Source organism: Bos indicus x Bos taurus, chromosome 2 (assembly GCF_003369695.1).
Source record: "Bos indicus x Bos taurus breed Angus x Brahman F1 hybrid chromosome 2, Bos_hybrid_MaternalHap_v2.0, whole genome shotgun sequence".
NCBI classification, from domain to species: domain Eukaryota; kingdom Metazoa; phylum Chordata; class Mammalia; order Artiodactyla; family Bovidae; genus Bos; species Bos indicus x Bos taurus.
This window is the reverse complement of record NC_040077.1, coordinates 64,570,420-64,585,815: the sequence shown is the minus strand read 5'-3', so window position 1 is coordinate 64,585,815 and position 15,396 is coordinate 64,570,420. Positions and strand designations below refer to the sequence as shown.

At 38.2% G+C, this 15,396-nt stretch overlaps 1 protein-coding gene across 6 annotated transcripts in view; it reads right to left on the bottom strand.

Moving 5' to 3' along the window:
- The window catches only part of NCKAP5 (NCK associated protein 5), a 1,219,674-nt gene that overhangs the window by 228,436 nt on the left and 975,842 nt on the right, over positions 1-15,396 (bottom strand). For all 6 annotated transcript variants that reach the window (XM_027562077.1, XM_027562091.1, XM_027562069.1 and 3 more), the window contains 2 exons: positions 11,956-11,994; positions 3,534-3,653 (listed from right to left, as the gene is read on the bottom strand). In XM_027562077.1, the coding sequence (XP_027417878.1) occupies positions 3,534-3,653; positions 11,956-11,994 (159 nt within the window). The remainder of the gene's footprint in view (positions 1-3,533; positions 3,654-11,955; positions 11,995-15,396) is intronic.

Here is a 15,396-nt window from a genome sequence, read left to right as displayed (position 1 = left end):
TGTAAGGGTTGGAGAACAGTATTTGACATCATAAGCATTATGTGCTTGTTAAATAACATTCTTTTTTTAACAGGGCCAAGGCTGCTGCTTTTCCAGGGGTCCTGTTATTAGATCTTCCAATGTCTTTTTTGGCATCAAACACATGCTAGGTTTTGTTTTTCTTAACAGTGGAACAAGAACTTAAAACCACTTGAGAAGCAACCTGCATGCAGCATGCCTCTACATTTAATATAACTCCTCTTCTCCCACAATTTTTTTTTGTTTTTGCATTAGACACAAATATTATTTGATCCCACTCTTTTAGAGATACGCCTTTACATGCTTTTGAAGCATTCAACTTTGTTTTATAGAAACAGTCCTTTTTGCACCACATTTCATTGGTTTATAATGTACTTAAAATCACATTTTAATTACCAAGACAAATGATAGTCATGTGAGAATGAGTTACAAACATAACTTATTCATAACTCAACTGGTCAGAGAAGTAAGTATTCTTGGTAGAGAGCTCCCTGCTAGTTCAATAAATTGAGAGTGTTATTTAATATGATTTGTAAGTGGCAAAGGTGAGCATTATTTAATCTGACCAGTAAGTTTGAATAAAGTTAGAGACTCCAATTCCATTAAGAATGCTACTTTTGGATTTTATTTGCTATACCAGTTTCTTAATTCATCAGAATTAAAAAAAATTCTTTTAATATAAAGGAACTTCTTAATCTGATTTGTTACTGTCCATAGTCCGAGAGATGCTTTACTGTAAACTGGAACCATCAGAGAAGTTTATGGCCATTCTTAAGATTTAAATTTCAGGTTAGGCTTCTTTTCTTTCCTATCACCAACCTGGTTCTCTTTGTAAGTTTCCAAGAATCTGACAATTAGCCCTTAGAACTAACCCTTTTTATTCCTCCTATATCAGAATATGCTAAATAATATCCAGGTAACCCTCTCATTCTCTATTTTCGAGGGACAAAGAATTAACTACTTTTATAAATTATTTTCTTTTCCACTACTTACAATGTATCTACTAAACTCACAATGTGTTCAACAATCTTCTTTCTGTATCTCTCTTTAGGTAGCTACTTAGATTACACAGAATCATTAGGCTGTATTCAGCAGATGACAATTAATGCAGTTTTTTAAGATAGGATGAAAAATTGTACTGAACCTGTAGTCCATGGGCAGAACCTAAAACATCTATCATACTCAGGACTAGGCATACTGATGGATTTGCTGCACTCACCAGCCATGCCCTCCAACAGACTGGGCTGGACCAGCATGGGGCATAGTTCCAAAGCATCCACACAGACAGGAAACATGCAGAAGAGGTAGGGGTGGAAACCTCTCTTCAGCATATGTAAAGTAACTCTCCAGCTTTCAGAATGAATCTGGGTCATTTATTTCAATCAACAAATAATTACAGAGCTTCCACAGGTGCGATGCAAAACAAACTCAAATTGCTTCTACTTTAGCCCGTGCTCCATGATACGCATTTATGCCATCAGAAAGAAAAAAAAAAAAAAAATCACAGGTCACATGAGGAACAGACCACCTGAAAAGCCAGCAATGATTATGATGTTCTTACATGTTAGAAGCAGGCATCACCCTTATCATTCTACCTGCAGAACTACTAATATTGTCAGCTCATCTTTTACAAATTTCATTTAAATTAGAATGGCTCCTGGAAAGGAGATCCATTTGGGGAGAAATAGTGGTAAGGCTGCAGTCCATGGGGTCGCTAGGAGTCGGACATGACTGAGCGACTTCACTTTCACTTTTCACTTTCATGCATTGGAGAAGGAAATGGCAACCCACTCCAGTGTTCTTGCCTGGAGAATCCCAGGGACGGCGGAGCCTGGTGGGCAGCAGCAGCAGCAGTGTGTTGGCGGAAAACACCCAATGAATAAATACTGAGTTCTGTTGTTAGAACAAACACCATCCTCTGCCATTTGGATGTGTATTTAAGAACTTTGTGACAGCTAATGAAAACAAACCATCGTGATTCATAAGCAGGGACTAGAGATCCTTACAAGTTATTCCAGAAAAGCCTCAAGTTAAAACAGGCAAAACAGAAAAACTCATGAACATGCAACAGCTGTTAGAAGTAATTACAATATTGGATCTTGATTATAAGAGAGCAAATGAGATACAACTTTTTACAGATCCAAGATTCTCTCTGACCAACATTTATCGTGGCTCAGATCAGGAAACAGAATAGAGAAAGATGATTTTTTTCCACACAATTTGCGACCCATAAATTATGAATTAAGCACTAATAGATAAAGCAGAGAGAAAATTAAGACATGAGATCTATTTTACAATTCAGAGAGCTCTTTTCATTTGTGTGGGGGGTGGATTACATTTTGAAGAGAGGCTTTACCAAACATCTTTCTTTCTCTGACATGAACTACAATTTCTCATTATTTCCCTGAGGAGTCAGGCGAAGATGTTTGTGTCAAAGTTCAGAGGGTAAATTAGCAACACCGTCTCAACCATCTGGAAACATGCTGAACTTTCTAGATGACAGAAATGTTCTATACAAACACTGTCTAATATGGTAGCTGCTGGTCATGTGTGGCTTTTCAACACTTGCAATCTGACGAGTCTGACATAGAAACTTAAATTTAGAATTTCAATAGTGCCATTTGGCTAGTGGCTACAGTACTGGACAGGCTAGTCTAGAGCATATCTCTTTCTCCTTCCCCTTAGCCAATTAGACCAGGCAGCTGGGGTTTATCCTTCACACACTGTACACTGTCCCTGTGAAACCCCACATACTCCATGCCAGCTTGGTCTCAAAAGGGCTCTGAGCGAGGCTCATTGGAGCTTGTTTGACAAATACGCACATTAAGAAGATTTTTTAAAAAAATAGGCAATGGCAAATATCAGCTTTCTAGACCCCTCTGCCAATCCATGTGTCTTCCTGCACTCAAATATATTTTCTAGCGCTTTCTCAGGGACAGCTTCAAAATGATTCAAATGGTCTGACTTTCCATGAGTTTGCCTGTTATAAAAGCAACTGAAAGAGTTCGGTGAGAACACTTAGACAAAGAGAACCTGTAAAATACTGAGGCAGAGTGGAGAAGTCTTAGCTTGTGAGGAGGCAGGCTGCCTAGAGAGAGAGATGAAAGCACAGCAAACCTTAGCTGTTTTTTTTAATTACAGAGTGTTTGAAATAAAGAAATGCTCTTTGGCCATTACATAAAACTCTGCCTTGCTCATCATGGAGTGCAAACATACTAATACTGGTTCCCAAAGCAATCAATTATTTTCTGACTCCATTTCCCAGTTTCACTGAGTTAACCAGATGATACCTCTGATTGTTTCCTTTTACTTGTTTATTGTTTGTTGATGCATTCCTTTACGAGTCAGAAATTTAAGAGATGTTCAAATTTTAATGACACCCCTTGAGTGGGGAGAAAATGGATATTCTGAGGCAGTATGTCTTGCCCATGAAGACAGTGGTAACTCCTGAACTTAAGTCACTTCTTGTCGATAGCATTTCAGTAGCAAAGACTGTTTTCCACAAAAAGACATACCTGGAGGAGGAGATCAGAAGTTGGTCTGACTCGCTGTTGGAAAAGGATGCTTAGCGTTCGATTCTGTTGTTCCAAATCAAACACTCTTGTTTTCAACTTTACACATTCCTCCCTGAGATCCTGCAAAAAACACATTGAAAGGGAAAAAAAAGTCTATAATTGAAAGATAGCTTTGCATATTATAACCATATTTCATCAGCTATTTCAAACACACTAGTAATAAATACTATTTTTAGCCTTCAAACCCCCAGAAATAAATCACACATAATGTTTTCTTCCACAGCCCATTGTCTGATAGAATTATTAAGTTCAGGAAAGCCAATATAAAAAACAACAACAACAACAACACAGCACCTTGAAATCAGAAATGCATTAATCTAGCATGCTATTTTTAAAAATGGTAAATCTCAGCGATATAAAGTCAATTTAAGCTTCCACCTATATATTTGGCCTTTCACTGTCTTCATAAAAGCAATCATTAAGCACAAGCCACAAGGACAGTGCTGTTTTTGCAGTGAATAGAGATTTGATGAACTAAAGAAACTATCACTTTTGACGGAGCCCTTCGCTGTCATTTGTGGAAACGAGCTGAAACTCTCAATGCGGTTGCTAATCGAATCAGTGATGCATTTAGATGGAGTGAAGCAACTGTGAAGTGAAGGCTTACAAGGCCGCTTGGAACTTTCCCATCCTCTACACTAGTGGATTTTCATATCGTTTGGGGGTGTTCTGGTCTTAGTGCTGGGGAAGAAGTGGAAGAACCATACCTCGGCATCCCCTTAGAGCAGCTCTTCTGAATAATAGTTAAAACATCACCGAGAACTCTCCCCCAGCTTTCATGAGGGGAGCTGAGAAAACGGAGCTTTAGGATTCTCTGGAATCCCATGGAGCTTCTTTCCAAACAAACTTACAATAAAGATACTTGTACTGACATGTCTACATCCTCCGAAGAGGTTCAAGAAAGACCAGGTAGAATAAAGCCCCAAGGCAAGGTTCTTCAAAAGCTGACCCTTTTCTGTATTTCAAACTTTATCTTACACTATTTCATGATTTTTTTTTTTTACAGGCTTCTGCTCTTACCATGTGAAGAACAAGGGTCTGCTTGTTCTCGAAAGTGCCATGCATTCTGACACCATCCTTCCTGCCTCACCTCCCTCTGGCTTCTCATCCACCTCCTCATTCTTCCAGTCCAAGTGACATCCAGCTCAAATTCTGTCTCCTTCCTGATGCTTTAATCTGGCATCCTCCACTTTTATCTGCTCCCTTTTCTGAACTCCAGTAAGCCCTCAATGCTTCTTCTGTGACATTTAGTTAATGTCACAGGCTGCTTTGTGTTGACTTTCTTTCATGGTTTGGACTTAATGTTGTCGATTAGGTAACATGTTCCTCAAAAAGCATAAGAAGATACAGAAACAGCAGCATGAGCATACTGTCTGACACTTTTCTTGCATCATCTAGTACAGTACCCCACAGAGTAGTAGGAGCTTAGTAAACTTGTGTGATTATGTTGTTAAAGGGGAAGATTATGGTGAATTCTTTTACTCTCTAGTGATGGTGGGATATACTACTAGTTTATCCATCTATATATTCTAATGTGGGGCAACTGCAGGTTGGGCAGCTAAGATCTTACTTAAGGCTCTGCAAGCAAGACAAAGTGCCAGTCCACAGCTCTGCTCCCCAGAGTCACAGAGATTAGTAGGTGTGTGCCATACATAACCATGTGGCAACCTGAGTGTGCAGCTAGAGAGAGATCTATTAGCATCTTCCAAGGCTTTACCTGAGGTCCATCATCATTTCCAGGCTTATCCAATCCATTTACAGAAGGCAAAGAGACAGGGCATGGCATAATAGCTCAATGCGCAGCTTATACTCTCCTCACATTTTTAGGTAAATAGGAAGCCTATGCTTAGGATGTTTTCAACTGATTGCTGCCTACTAATGAAGAGCAAAGCAAAGGAACATCATGTCAGAGCAAGGCACCCAGGTATAAGCTCTAGGAAGGCAGTGTCTATAAATTAGGGGCAGTGGGTGTGAACACCCATAAACATGCATGCCACTTGGCAGAGGCTCTTTTGGAGGCCTAGGCACTGCTCAAATTAAAAGGCTAGATTTGTTGTCTTTATTTAGAATTCAACCTCTGTGTTTCACTTATGCTAATTTTTGCTCTTAGCATGTATATAACACTCCCTGCTCCCAAACACTAATTGTTTTCACTACTGCTAATTAAGCAATTAATAAAACTTGACTGTGAGGTAAATAAATATTAATAGTACCTATTGGGTGGGAAAACACAATCATTCTCACTTGCAGGGGGAGGGGTGGAGACAGAAGCATATGAGTGTGGATTTGCAAGGAGAAAGGAGACTTGTAAGGAATACCAGCAACTGTTTTTAGCAGCAAAACTGAAAATAACTTGAAAAGATCTCTTCAGATGAGTTTAAAAAAAAAAAAAAAAGAAGGGGAAAAAAATCAATATATTCTATAACGAGTTTTTGTACCAGTGCCCAAATTTCCATGGCCATTACTATTACTTAAGGCAGTAAAAGTTCATTAGTAGGAACACAATTTATTAACCTTGAGAACCATTTATCACTCTTGGCTTATCTAGATCAGTACACAGAAGAGGGGAAAACAAAGGGCTTTAGGAATGTGATGCAGGTCTTATCATCACTGACCAATAGACATGAGCTGCAGAGAAAGTTTGTAGATATTAAAGAATATTCTGTGTTGTTCTAACATTCTTCCTTTCTTCACTCAAGCTGTGGATGGTAAATGATGCCAGACAGCTCTCACTCCAAGAAACTGTAATCAAAACCATGTGGGTGCCCGTGCGCACACACATAAGTCAACCAGACTGGAAAGATGGAAAGAGAGAGAGAAAAACAACAATTTTTCTGATGACTACAGTGAGACCTGGGCAGAGAGTGTCAGCTGGCTGTCTTTTCTTCCTCTGGGCTCATAGTGAGAACCCACTGCCATAAAGGCACGTAGGACATCTTGAGGCTGGGTGAAAGGACCATTAATGCTGACTCTGTCGGTTACAGAGACAGGAACTACACTATGCCTCCCAGGAAAGGCATTAGAAACTAAAGAATTTTTCTGTTTAGATGCCAGCCTCTGAGATCATGGCTCCCCATAAGGGCTGGACCATCTGCCCTCACGCACAACCCTTCTTTTTCTCTGACTCCCTAGTACCTCTCAGGTCTCAAGAGAAGGACCTCACTAAAAATAAAATATAGGGTTGTGTCTTTTGAAGCAAAAAAAAAAAAGGGAATGTGTTGTATAATTCCTATCAAGGCCAGTCCAGGTTCGATGCACGATACTGGATGCTTGGGGCTAGCGCACTGGGACGACCCAGAGAGATGGTATGGGGAGGGAGGAGGGAGGAGGGTTCAGGATGGGGAACACATGTATACCTGTGGCAGATTCATTTTGATATTTGGCAAAACTAATACAATTATGTAAATCTTAAAAATTAAAAAAAAAAAAAAAAAGAAGTAAACAATGCCAAAGATTTGACTACATTCCGTCTCATGTAAGCAAGTACAGTGGTCTTTGGGTTCAAGGAAATAGCCAGTTTTATTGGTAATCTGCATGCCACTCTCAACTGAAAACAAAGTAAGACATTACAGCTAGATATGTGGGGAAAATATACTGAGCAATGTGGTATACTGGTCTAAAAGGGTCCTGTGTACCTTAATGATCCCAAGCCACAACTTCCCTGGAGGACCCACACACAGCACTTCTAACAAGTTTCCTCTGTGCTTGGGGCTGATCGAGATTCTGGATTCACTGCTATGTAGTAGCTATGGAGTATGGTTACTTTATGCACTTAGAGCAAAACCATTACCAGCTCCAGGCTAAAGGAAAGTTAGGAAAATGTTGGTTGCTTAGAAGCTTGATGTATACTGATATTACCACTAGATTATTGTTCAAAACTATTAAAACTTTATTTTATCATGTAAAATGCTACTATACTGGTATAACTATTTCAGAGGTAGTATGTATTATGGGAATACACTGGATTGAGAGTTAAGGGGCCTGGACTCTGGTCCTTATTACCCACACAGTCTTGAGGAAGTTACTTACTCTGGTTATGCCTCAAGTTTCCTCATCTGTAAATGGAGTTACTGCACAAAATCAGGCTTTCAAGACAAGGGATGCCTCAGCTGCTTTATGAGATGGCTTGTCAAGGGCCGCCACCTCAATCCTTCCCTGAGACTTACTGGACACCACATCCACCAGCCGCTCCTTGTCACAATCCTTTTCAGTGTCTGTCACTCATATCCCTATCTCTTCTAAGAATGCTAATACTTCAGCTAAAAAAAAAAAAAAGCCATTGCTGTAAAAGATTGTTCACATCTCAGACCAACCAAGGGCCTCAACATCAAACACATAAAACAGTGAGACAGGTAACATAATTGTATCACAGCATCAGGCCAGTTCTAATCAATGGGAAGTGCTGAGTCTTGTGGCAAACCGAATACTGGAAGCCTTCATCCGAAAGGCATTCGGATTAAAACATTTTTAATCTGAGTGATGGCTAAACAGTTTATGTAATTACAGTAAATTGAGCCTATTATCAAAGCTAGTTGACAAGCTCAAGATTAAATGTTCACTAAGGTCCCTGGAAGTTGGGAAATTCTGTCATCCAAAAATAAGACTGATTCTGAGAAAGCTTGATTTGGAAAGAGCTCCAAATTTACAGTCATTTTTGACTCCAAGCAAGTCAGATCCTGGATGTCCTTGCTAGCAAGGGCTGGCAATGCTTCCAAAAGTTTTAAGAAATCCACCTGTGACACTGCCCCTTTATTTCTTGCAATCGTATGTGACTAATGATTGGATTTCAACCCATCTGTTGAATTTCACAGTGTTTCCCTGCTTGCTGAACTACAGTGGGGAAAACATTAAGTGACTGAAAGGGATTGTGGAGGCTGAATGGTGCAAAGGATAAAGTCATGGAGTATGAATGCAATAACCCCAGGTTAACATGTGGGCTTTGCCACTTGTAGCAACTGGAACCATGGGGAAATTATCGTCATCATCCTACTCACAAGACTGTGGTGAAAACCAAATGATTTTGTGCATTTAAAGTGCTAGACGTGGAGTCTGATTCCTTCTAAGTGCGCAGTAAATATAAACAGACTCTAAGGAAACCAGATCCTACACACATCATTGCTAGAAAAGTGGACCCAGATGGCCCAACTGCTCTTTCTACAAGGGAAATACAGAGGAGTTGGGAGTTCTTTTAGTTTAAAGCTCCAAAATTGTGTTCTGCTTCTATCTGGATGGCTATGTTGCTAGATTTCACCATGTAAGAGTCTTAATTCTTATTGGAAAATTTAAAACATACCATGAATATTTGGTTATTTTAAAGAACATGAAGATAAGACCGAGGTTGTTGATATACTGTAAAATAACTAGAGGGAAAAATGCCTTTCTTCCAACTTTGTGTTAGTGGCAAAAAATAAAAAATTAAAAAAAGAACATAGAAGAGTTAAATTTTCAGTGTGTATAATTGTCTTAATGAAGACAAAATATATTTCAGACAAAAATATGAGTTTGGCTCAGATTACTGATTGCACTTACAGGCTTGTACCTATGATTTGGAGCCATAATTGGAATTGAGCTGGGTTAAATATTGTCACTTTAACATTATTGATCTAAAGGAGGAACAGTCAGCTCTCTTAAGAAAACCTGTAGATTTTTGAGATAAACTGAATTACTTTACTAGGACATGATATATATCAATACATTTAACAGAAACTGCTAAATTTATAGAAATATTTTTTTTTTTCCTATCAGTACTTAGAAAGGAAATATACTCTGTGACTTCAAGATACTTATCAGGGCCAATGCACAGTATGCCAGCAAAATACTTTTTTGGTTGCTGAGGGAGGAAAAGAAGTCATGGGAGATTTGCCTTTGTGTCACAACAAATGATATATTCCATAACTGTATGGTTATGACTATAATTTCACCTCAAGGATTTGTGTGTGTGTATGTGTGTGTGACTTAGATAATTCACTCAAGATTTCTGTTTTTCACTCTGTATCAGCTACATCACTCTTTGGTTTCTCATCTGCTTTTGGAGTACATCTTATTTCCCATATTGTGCTCTTAATTAAAAAGAAATTTTAGTCTTTTTGTAGCAATTTTACAGTCTCTATAAAAACTGGGAGGCACACGTTTCTGCAGAACATGATTCTTCTGGACTCTCTGAAAGCTCTGGCATCTTTTCCTGCTCACAGCGTCCCTGAGGTATGCTATCTCACAGCAGCACATCTTTTTGTGTCTTACTGCTTAACTGTACCAAGGTAGATTTATCTGTTTACTAGTTATTACTTGAATTTGTGTAGCGACTTTTTTGTGGCTGACCTGAAAGGTCCCATTTTCCTATATATTGTGCCAGATGGTTTTCTTGTCTCTTTTCTGAAGCACCATTAAAAAAGAAAGGCATGAGAAGTCTTTCAACAGTTACACATAGAGCTGCAGCAGTGCACCCTGGCATTCCTTACATCTGTAATTAAGTGAGGAGGAACAGGAGGAAAAGCAACTGAGAAATTAAAGCCTTTGAAAGAGAAAAAGTATTCAAATATGCTGTGACAGAAATCATGATTTGTCCTTCAACATATGTTTCTCCCCTTCTGCAACCAGGTGACAATCACTTTGCAACTGGGCACATACCCAGAAGAAAGATTCCATCACTGGCTTCCTTGGGTGTGGTTGCATAATTAAGGTTTGTAAACAGGGAGGTATGTAAACTTTTAGAAGGCTCTCTTAAAAGATAGCCGGTGTGTGTCTTTTATCCTCTTCCTTTTCTTTGGCTTTCATTTCCTCCTGATGGCTAAAATATTAATGTGATGACTGGAGGTAGAGCAGCCATTTTGGACCATGAGGTAACTGTGGAAATGGAGGCCACATCCCACAGAATAACAAGATAGAAACCATGATGCCAGTGACCCTACGAACTTTATGCAGCAAAGACATCATGCTGGCTACGTACTCCCCACCTGCAGATTTAGATCTGAGGAGTAAACAACTGATTTAATTTTATGTTACCTGATTTAAGCCACCATTATTTTGGATTTTTGTTATTCACAATTGAATCTACCTCTAACCTAATAAATGTGCTCAAATCTCTCTCCTCATGTAATGTTAATGTAAAATCTGAACCAGTTAAAATCATTTATACCAGGAAGCATGATATTTTGACAGAAGTAGTCAGGGCAGAAAGTCTAGCAAAACTGTTATCACAATGCCTTTACAGCATGCATTTAAAATAATTATTTAAGTACATTCATGAGAAGTAGCCAAACCCTAAAATTGTTCTCAACTAAAAACATTTAAATGCCATAAGTGATTTTGCTCTCCTAAGTCACATCTGCCTGAACAAGTCACATGTTCCCACATTTTCTTTTGAGGATATCTCTATCTCATACAGCAGTAACTCAGAATAAACAAAATAAGAAGGAACTAGAATTCAGCCTCTCAGATAGATCATGCAAAGAGATGCGAAATGTTCAATAAAATTCACCAAACTAGCTAAGTTTGGGCAAACTACCTGCATTTACCCATTCTGCCCCAATAACATGATCTGAAAGCAGAATAAGATGACAACAAAGGAGAAGGTATAAAAATTTCATGCTCAGAGACTAACAATTGTTTTTCCCCTAACTTTATTGAGGAGAAATTCACATATATAATTGTATATACTTAAAGTGTAAGATGTGATAATTTGATATACATTACATGGTAGAATGATTACCAAGAGCAAAATAATTAACACATCCATCATTACACATAGTTAACTCTCTTAAAAAAAAAAAATTGTGGAGAGAAAGCTTACGATCTACTCTCAGCAACTTTCAAGTATTTAGCACCACCATTTGCTTTATCTTTACCACAGAGCTGTTTTTGTGGGAACAGCTCTTCCTTTTCATAGAGTGACCATAGCAATTCTGGGAGGTGGACACTGCTATCTCTATTTTACAGAAGAGGAATTAAGGTCCAGAGAAGTTAAATAACCTTCCTAACCTCAAAGATCTCTTGCTGAATTTTAGGCCTCTGTTAATGCTGTCCATCAGAGGCTATTCATTTTATAGAGGCCAGAGGAATCCATCAACTTATTTAATGTTTACATTTACTAAATAAAAATGATAGGTTTGCTACTCATCTAGGTAGGCCCATGGAAATCTTTCATCTTCAAAAAGCTTTCTATTACTTCCCCAAGAGTTTAAATTTTATGAATCTATTGGTCATTGATGTTCATATGCCATCTAAAACGCATACAATTTTAACCTAACTGAATAAATGAAAAAGTATTGCAGCTATCAATCATAGTTTCCTTTAGTCTGACAATGTGAGTTCCAATCTATTCACGTAAGTGCTATGAAAATAATAAAGCCAGAAAGTGACCTACCTTTTGAGTGAGCAGGGCTTGCACAACCTGGTTGGCTACCTTTAAAAAATAAAGAAAAGAGTTGCTGATTATAATAATGAGACCCTATACGCACAGACTCTAATTTACCAATAAGTTTCCCAAAGCTAATGAGCTCCTCGTCTGGCTCTTTCCTCTACTTCTACAGGATTTGATTCTTTTCATAATAAGCCTATCCTTCTAGGTAATATTTTGCATTTTCCAAAGGTGACCTTGTTGCTAATTAAGATGGTTAGGCTGGAAAGATCATTCATACCTTGACTCTCACATTTCCATATTTGGAAAAATAATATCCTTTCATATGTAAAGTACTTTAAGAAGGCTAAAAAATGATATAGTGCAAAACATGATCCTAATTATCTGTACACAGTTTTACACTGCTGATTTACAATGCCCTTTGCCTCTCCTTCCCGTTCTTTTGCTGTGTGACTATTTCATTGCCTGGAATTACTTGCAATAGAGGTAGGTGGAAAGTGCAGAATAGGGGCAACTCCTTCATTCCTATATAGGCTTTGCTTTCCTCCTCCACATCTTCGTTTATATTATCCTCTGTCATTACTACCTATAAGAGAGTCTGAAAGTTGCTTACTCTATTCTTTATTTTCCCTTACATCCCCTGATTTTTTTTGCCTGGATACACACAAATGCATTTCCCAACCTGCCTTGTCACTGTGTGACAAAATTCTGGCCCAATGAGTTCCAGACGGTCCATTTTCTTGGACTGATGGATAGGCAGTCTCCTAAAAAAAAGAGGGCCCATCCTTATTCTTTATTTCCTTGCTGGGATATGAAAGTGATGGCTAGAGCTTTGGCAGCCATCTTGAAAATGAAAGTCACATATTAAGTAGTTGGGTGCAGAAAAATAGAATGAGCCTTGTCCTGATGATGTATGGAGCTGCACTTTCTATTTCTGAACTTGCATATGAGATAGAAACAAAATATCCACTGTTACGTTGAGTTTCTTCTAATATACAACTAAATAAAATTGTCACTTATTACTAGAACCCTAATTTTCTTCAGGTATCGGGCAGTTTGGGACAGTAGGAAAAGCTGGACCCCTCTTGGCCCTAGGAGGTGAATGGTGAATTGGTGTTGGTAATTTCATTCCCTTTCAGTGACTGGCTTAGGAGTGAGCATGTGGCACAATTCCAGTTAAAGGCCATGTGAAAAATCAGTAACACATTTCTCATATTTCAAGGATCTGGCATTTTCTCTGAAAACTATTCATCTTTCTACATGTATTTATACTAAGATTTCTTTTTCACCTGCAGATTTCAAAAACACTCCAGAGAGTCACTTATTAAACTTCACCACAATCTTAAAGTTATATACCCATATGGCTACTATTGATAAAATTATGGTAGATAGGTGAATTATATGAAATTTTTTAGTCAGTACATACACATATGGTAAACATTTAGTGTAATAATAGAAACTGACAACATTAAAGACCAAGTCAGGCTATTTAAATATCCTAAATATTTCTGTTCATTCATTTCTTCCTTCACTTATCCAATATAAATTTGCACAGTATCTATGACTGGGATGTGTTTCTTGGTTTCAAAAGGAGCATAGCTGGTAAGAGTTAGGCAAGAACACAGTTATAAGTGTGATAAACTTGTAATCATCTTGCTAATTCTCATATTCAACCAAAGACTAAAGACCACACTTCTATATTCTCTTTCTCTTGATAACAAATTAAATTTTTGTTGATACTAAATTGTGTATGCTCATTTCTCTTTTTAGTATACTGGAATAGATTACGGTAAAAATGTTTTCATGGAATTTGCTTCTTGACTCAATATTGACAAAATAGCATATCCTTAATGACAGCTGGCTACCAGTAAGCCTCACTGAAAATTATAATAGAGGCTGTCATCTATTTGTGGTTAGCAGACATTTGCACTACAAGTAGTAAATGACTAAAATCAGATTACCTATATAATTGATATATACAAGAGGGAATTCTTTTCCTATCAGAATCCTTTTCAAATTTACATTGCTGACATTAAGTTTAAAAGAAAGGCTTTTTACTGAAACTAACTATAGTTTTGAAGAAAAAGTATTATTAGGTATTTCTTTTAGTCCAGTCTAAGTTAAAGAAGATATCTAAGGATTACTGTAGACTAAAATAAGTCATTTTCTGTAACTTGTGCTGTTTTTCTTTTATCACTTTATTTATACACAATCACAATGGTGACAAATGTTACTCAGCCCACACAAATTGACCAATAGCATAATCTTGAAAACCTTTCAGTTTTTAAATGTTCATTCAAATTCATGAGAATTTAAAGTCAAACTACATACCATCTATTTTATTCTTGCAAATTAAAAAAACACACAAAAAACAGAAGAACTATTCATGCTGCTTAAGTCAGAAGCAATGTACCAAACTTAATTTATACCATAAATAATTTAATTCTTTTGTATAGCAACCTTTGGATTTGATTTACATTCTCATAAAACTGCCTAATATCAATATTTTCTTTTCTTCCTCAGAACTGGCCCCTCACTTAAACCAGTCTGTGGAATGGTGGTCACATAAAATAGCTCTCTACATGATTTAACAGGAGTCATAAACGAGTATCTTATCTGTAAAAGCCTGCAGGAGTAAATATGTTATATCTTTGCAATCCAAGTATGTTTGCCCTATAGGCTTACAGACTCTATTTCTGATACAGTTACTTTTGGCGTATATTTTGGACAATTGTTTGCTCTACCCGAAAATTGAACAAAGATACACAAACGCATTATTTCTTTACCTACTGACACGGGGTTCTATTACCCGGAAGGGCTCACAGGTTCTTTGCAGAAAAGCAGGCAAGTGATACAAATGCTTTCCTTGGTACTGTCTATAAGGATAGTTTCTTGGGTTTTGTTAGGACTTTTAACAGCTAGGCTTCTCAGATGCATGCACAGAACAACTGTTCGGAGCTTGTGCCTGCAACCTCTCATAGTCTCACAAGATGATCCCTGGAAATGGGCCCCTGCCTTCATCATCGCATCCTGCCCTCAGCACTTGGGTTGCAAATAATCACACCCTGGCAGGCCCAGCTAATGAGAACAAATACCTTCCAACGTCAGCTGACAGCTTTCCTCTCCAAAGAAAGAAAAAGAAACGAGCAGCTGGGCTGGGTCACAGGAACCCGAGACACACTGAGCAAAGCTGATGGTCCCTAAGCCCCTGGCTTGTTTGACCATTTTGCTTAGGCTCTTTGTGGAAAGCGCCCCCTTTGCATCTAGGAGAGGAACAGGGGTGGGCGGGCACTGTGGTACATCTCTTCTTTCCTCTCCGTAAGAATTCTCTCAGACAAGCCAGCTCCTCTGACACCTGGCTCATCTTTGACCCACATGCCTCTTTGTTCTTCCCTCTCAGGTGTGGAGGGATCTCAAAGTGGGTGGGCAGAGGGAGGAGAATAGGGG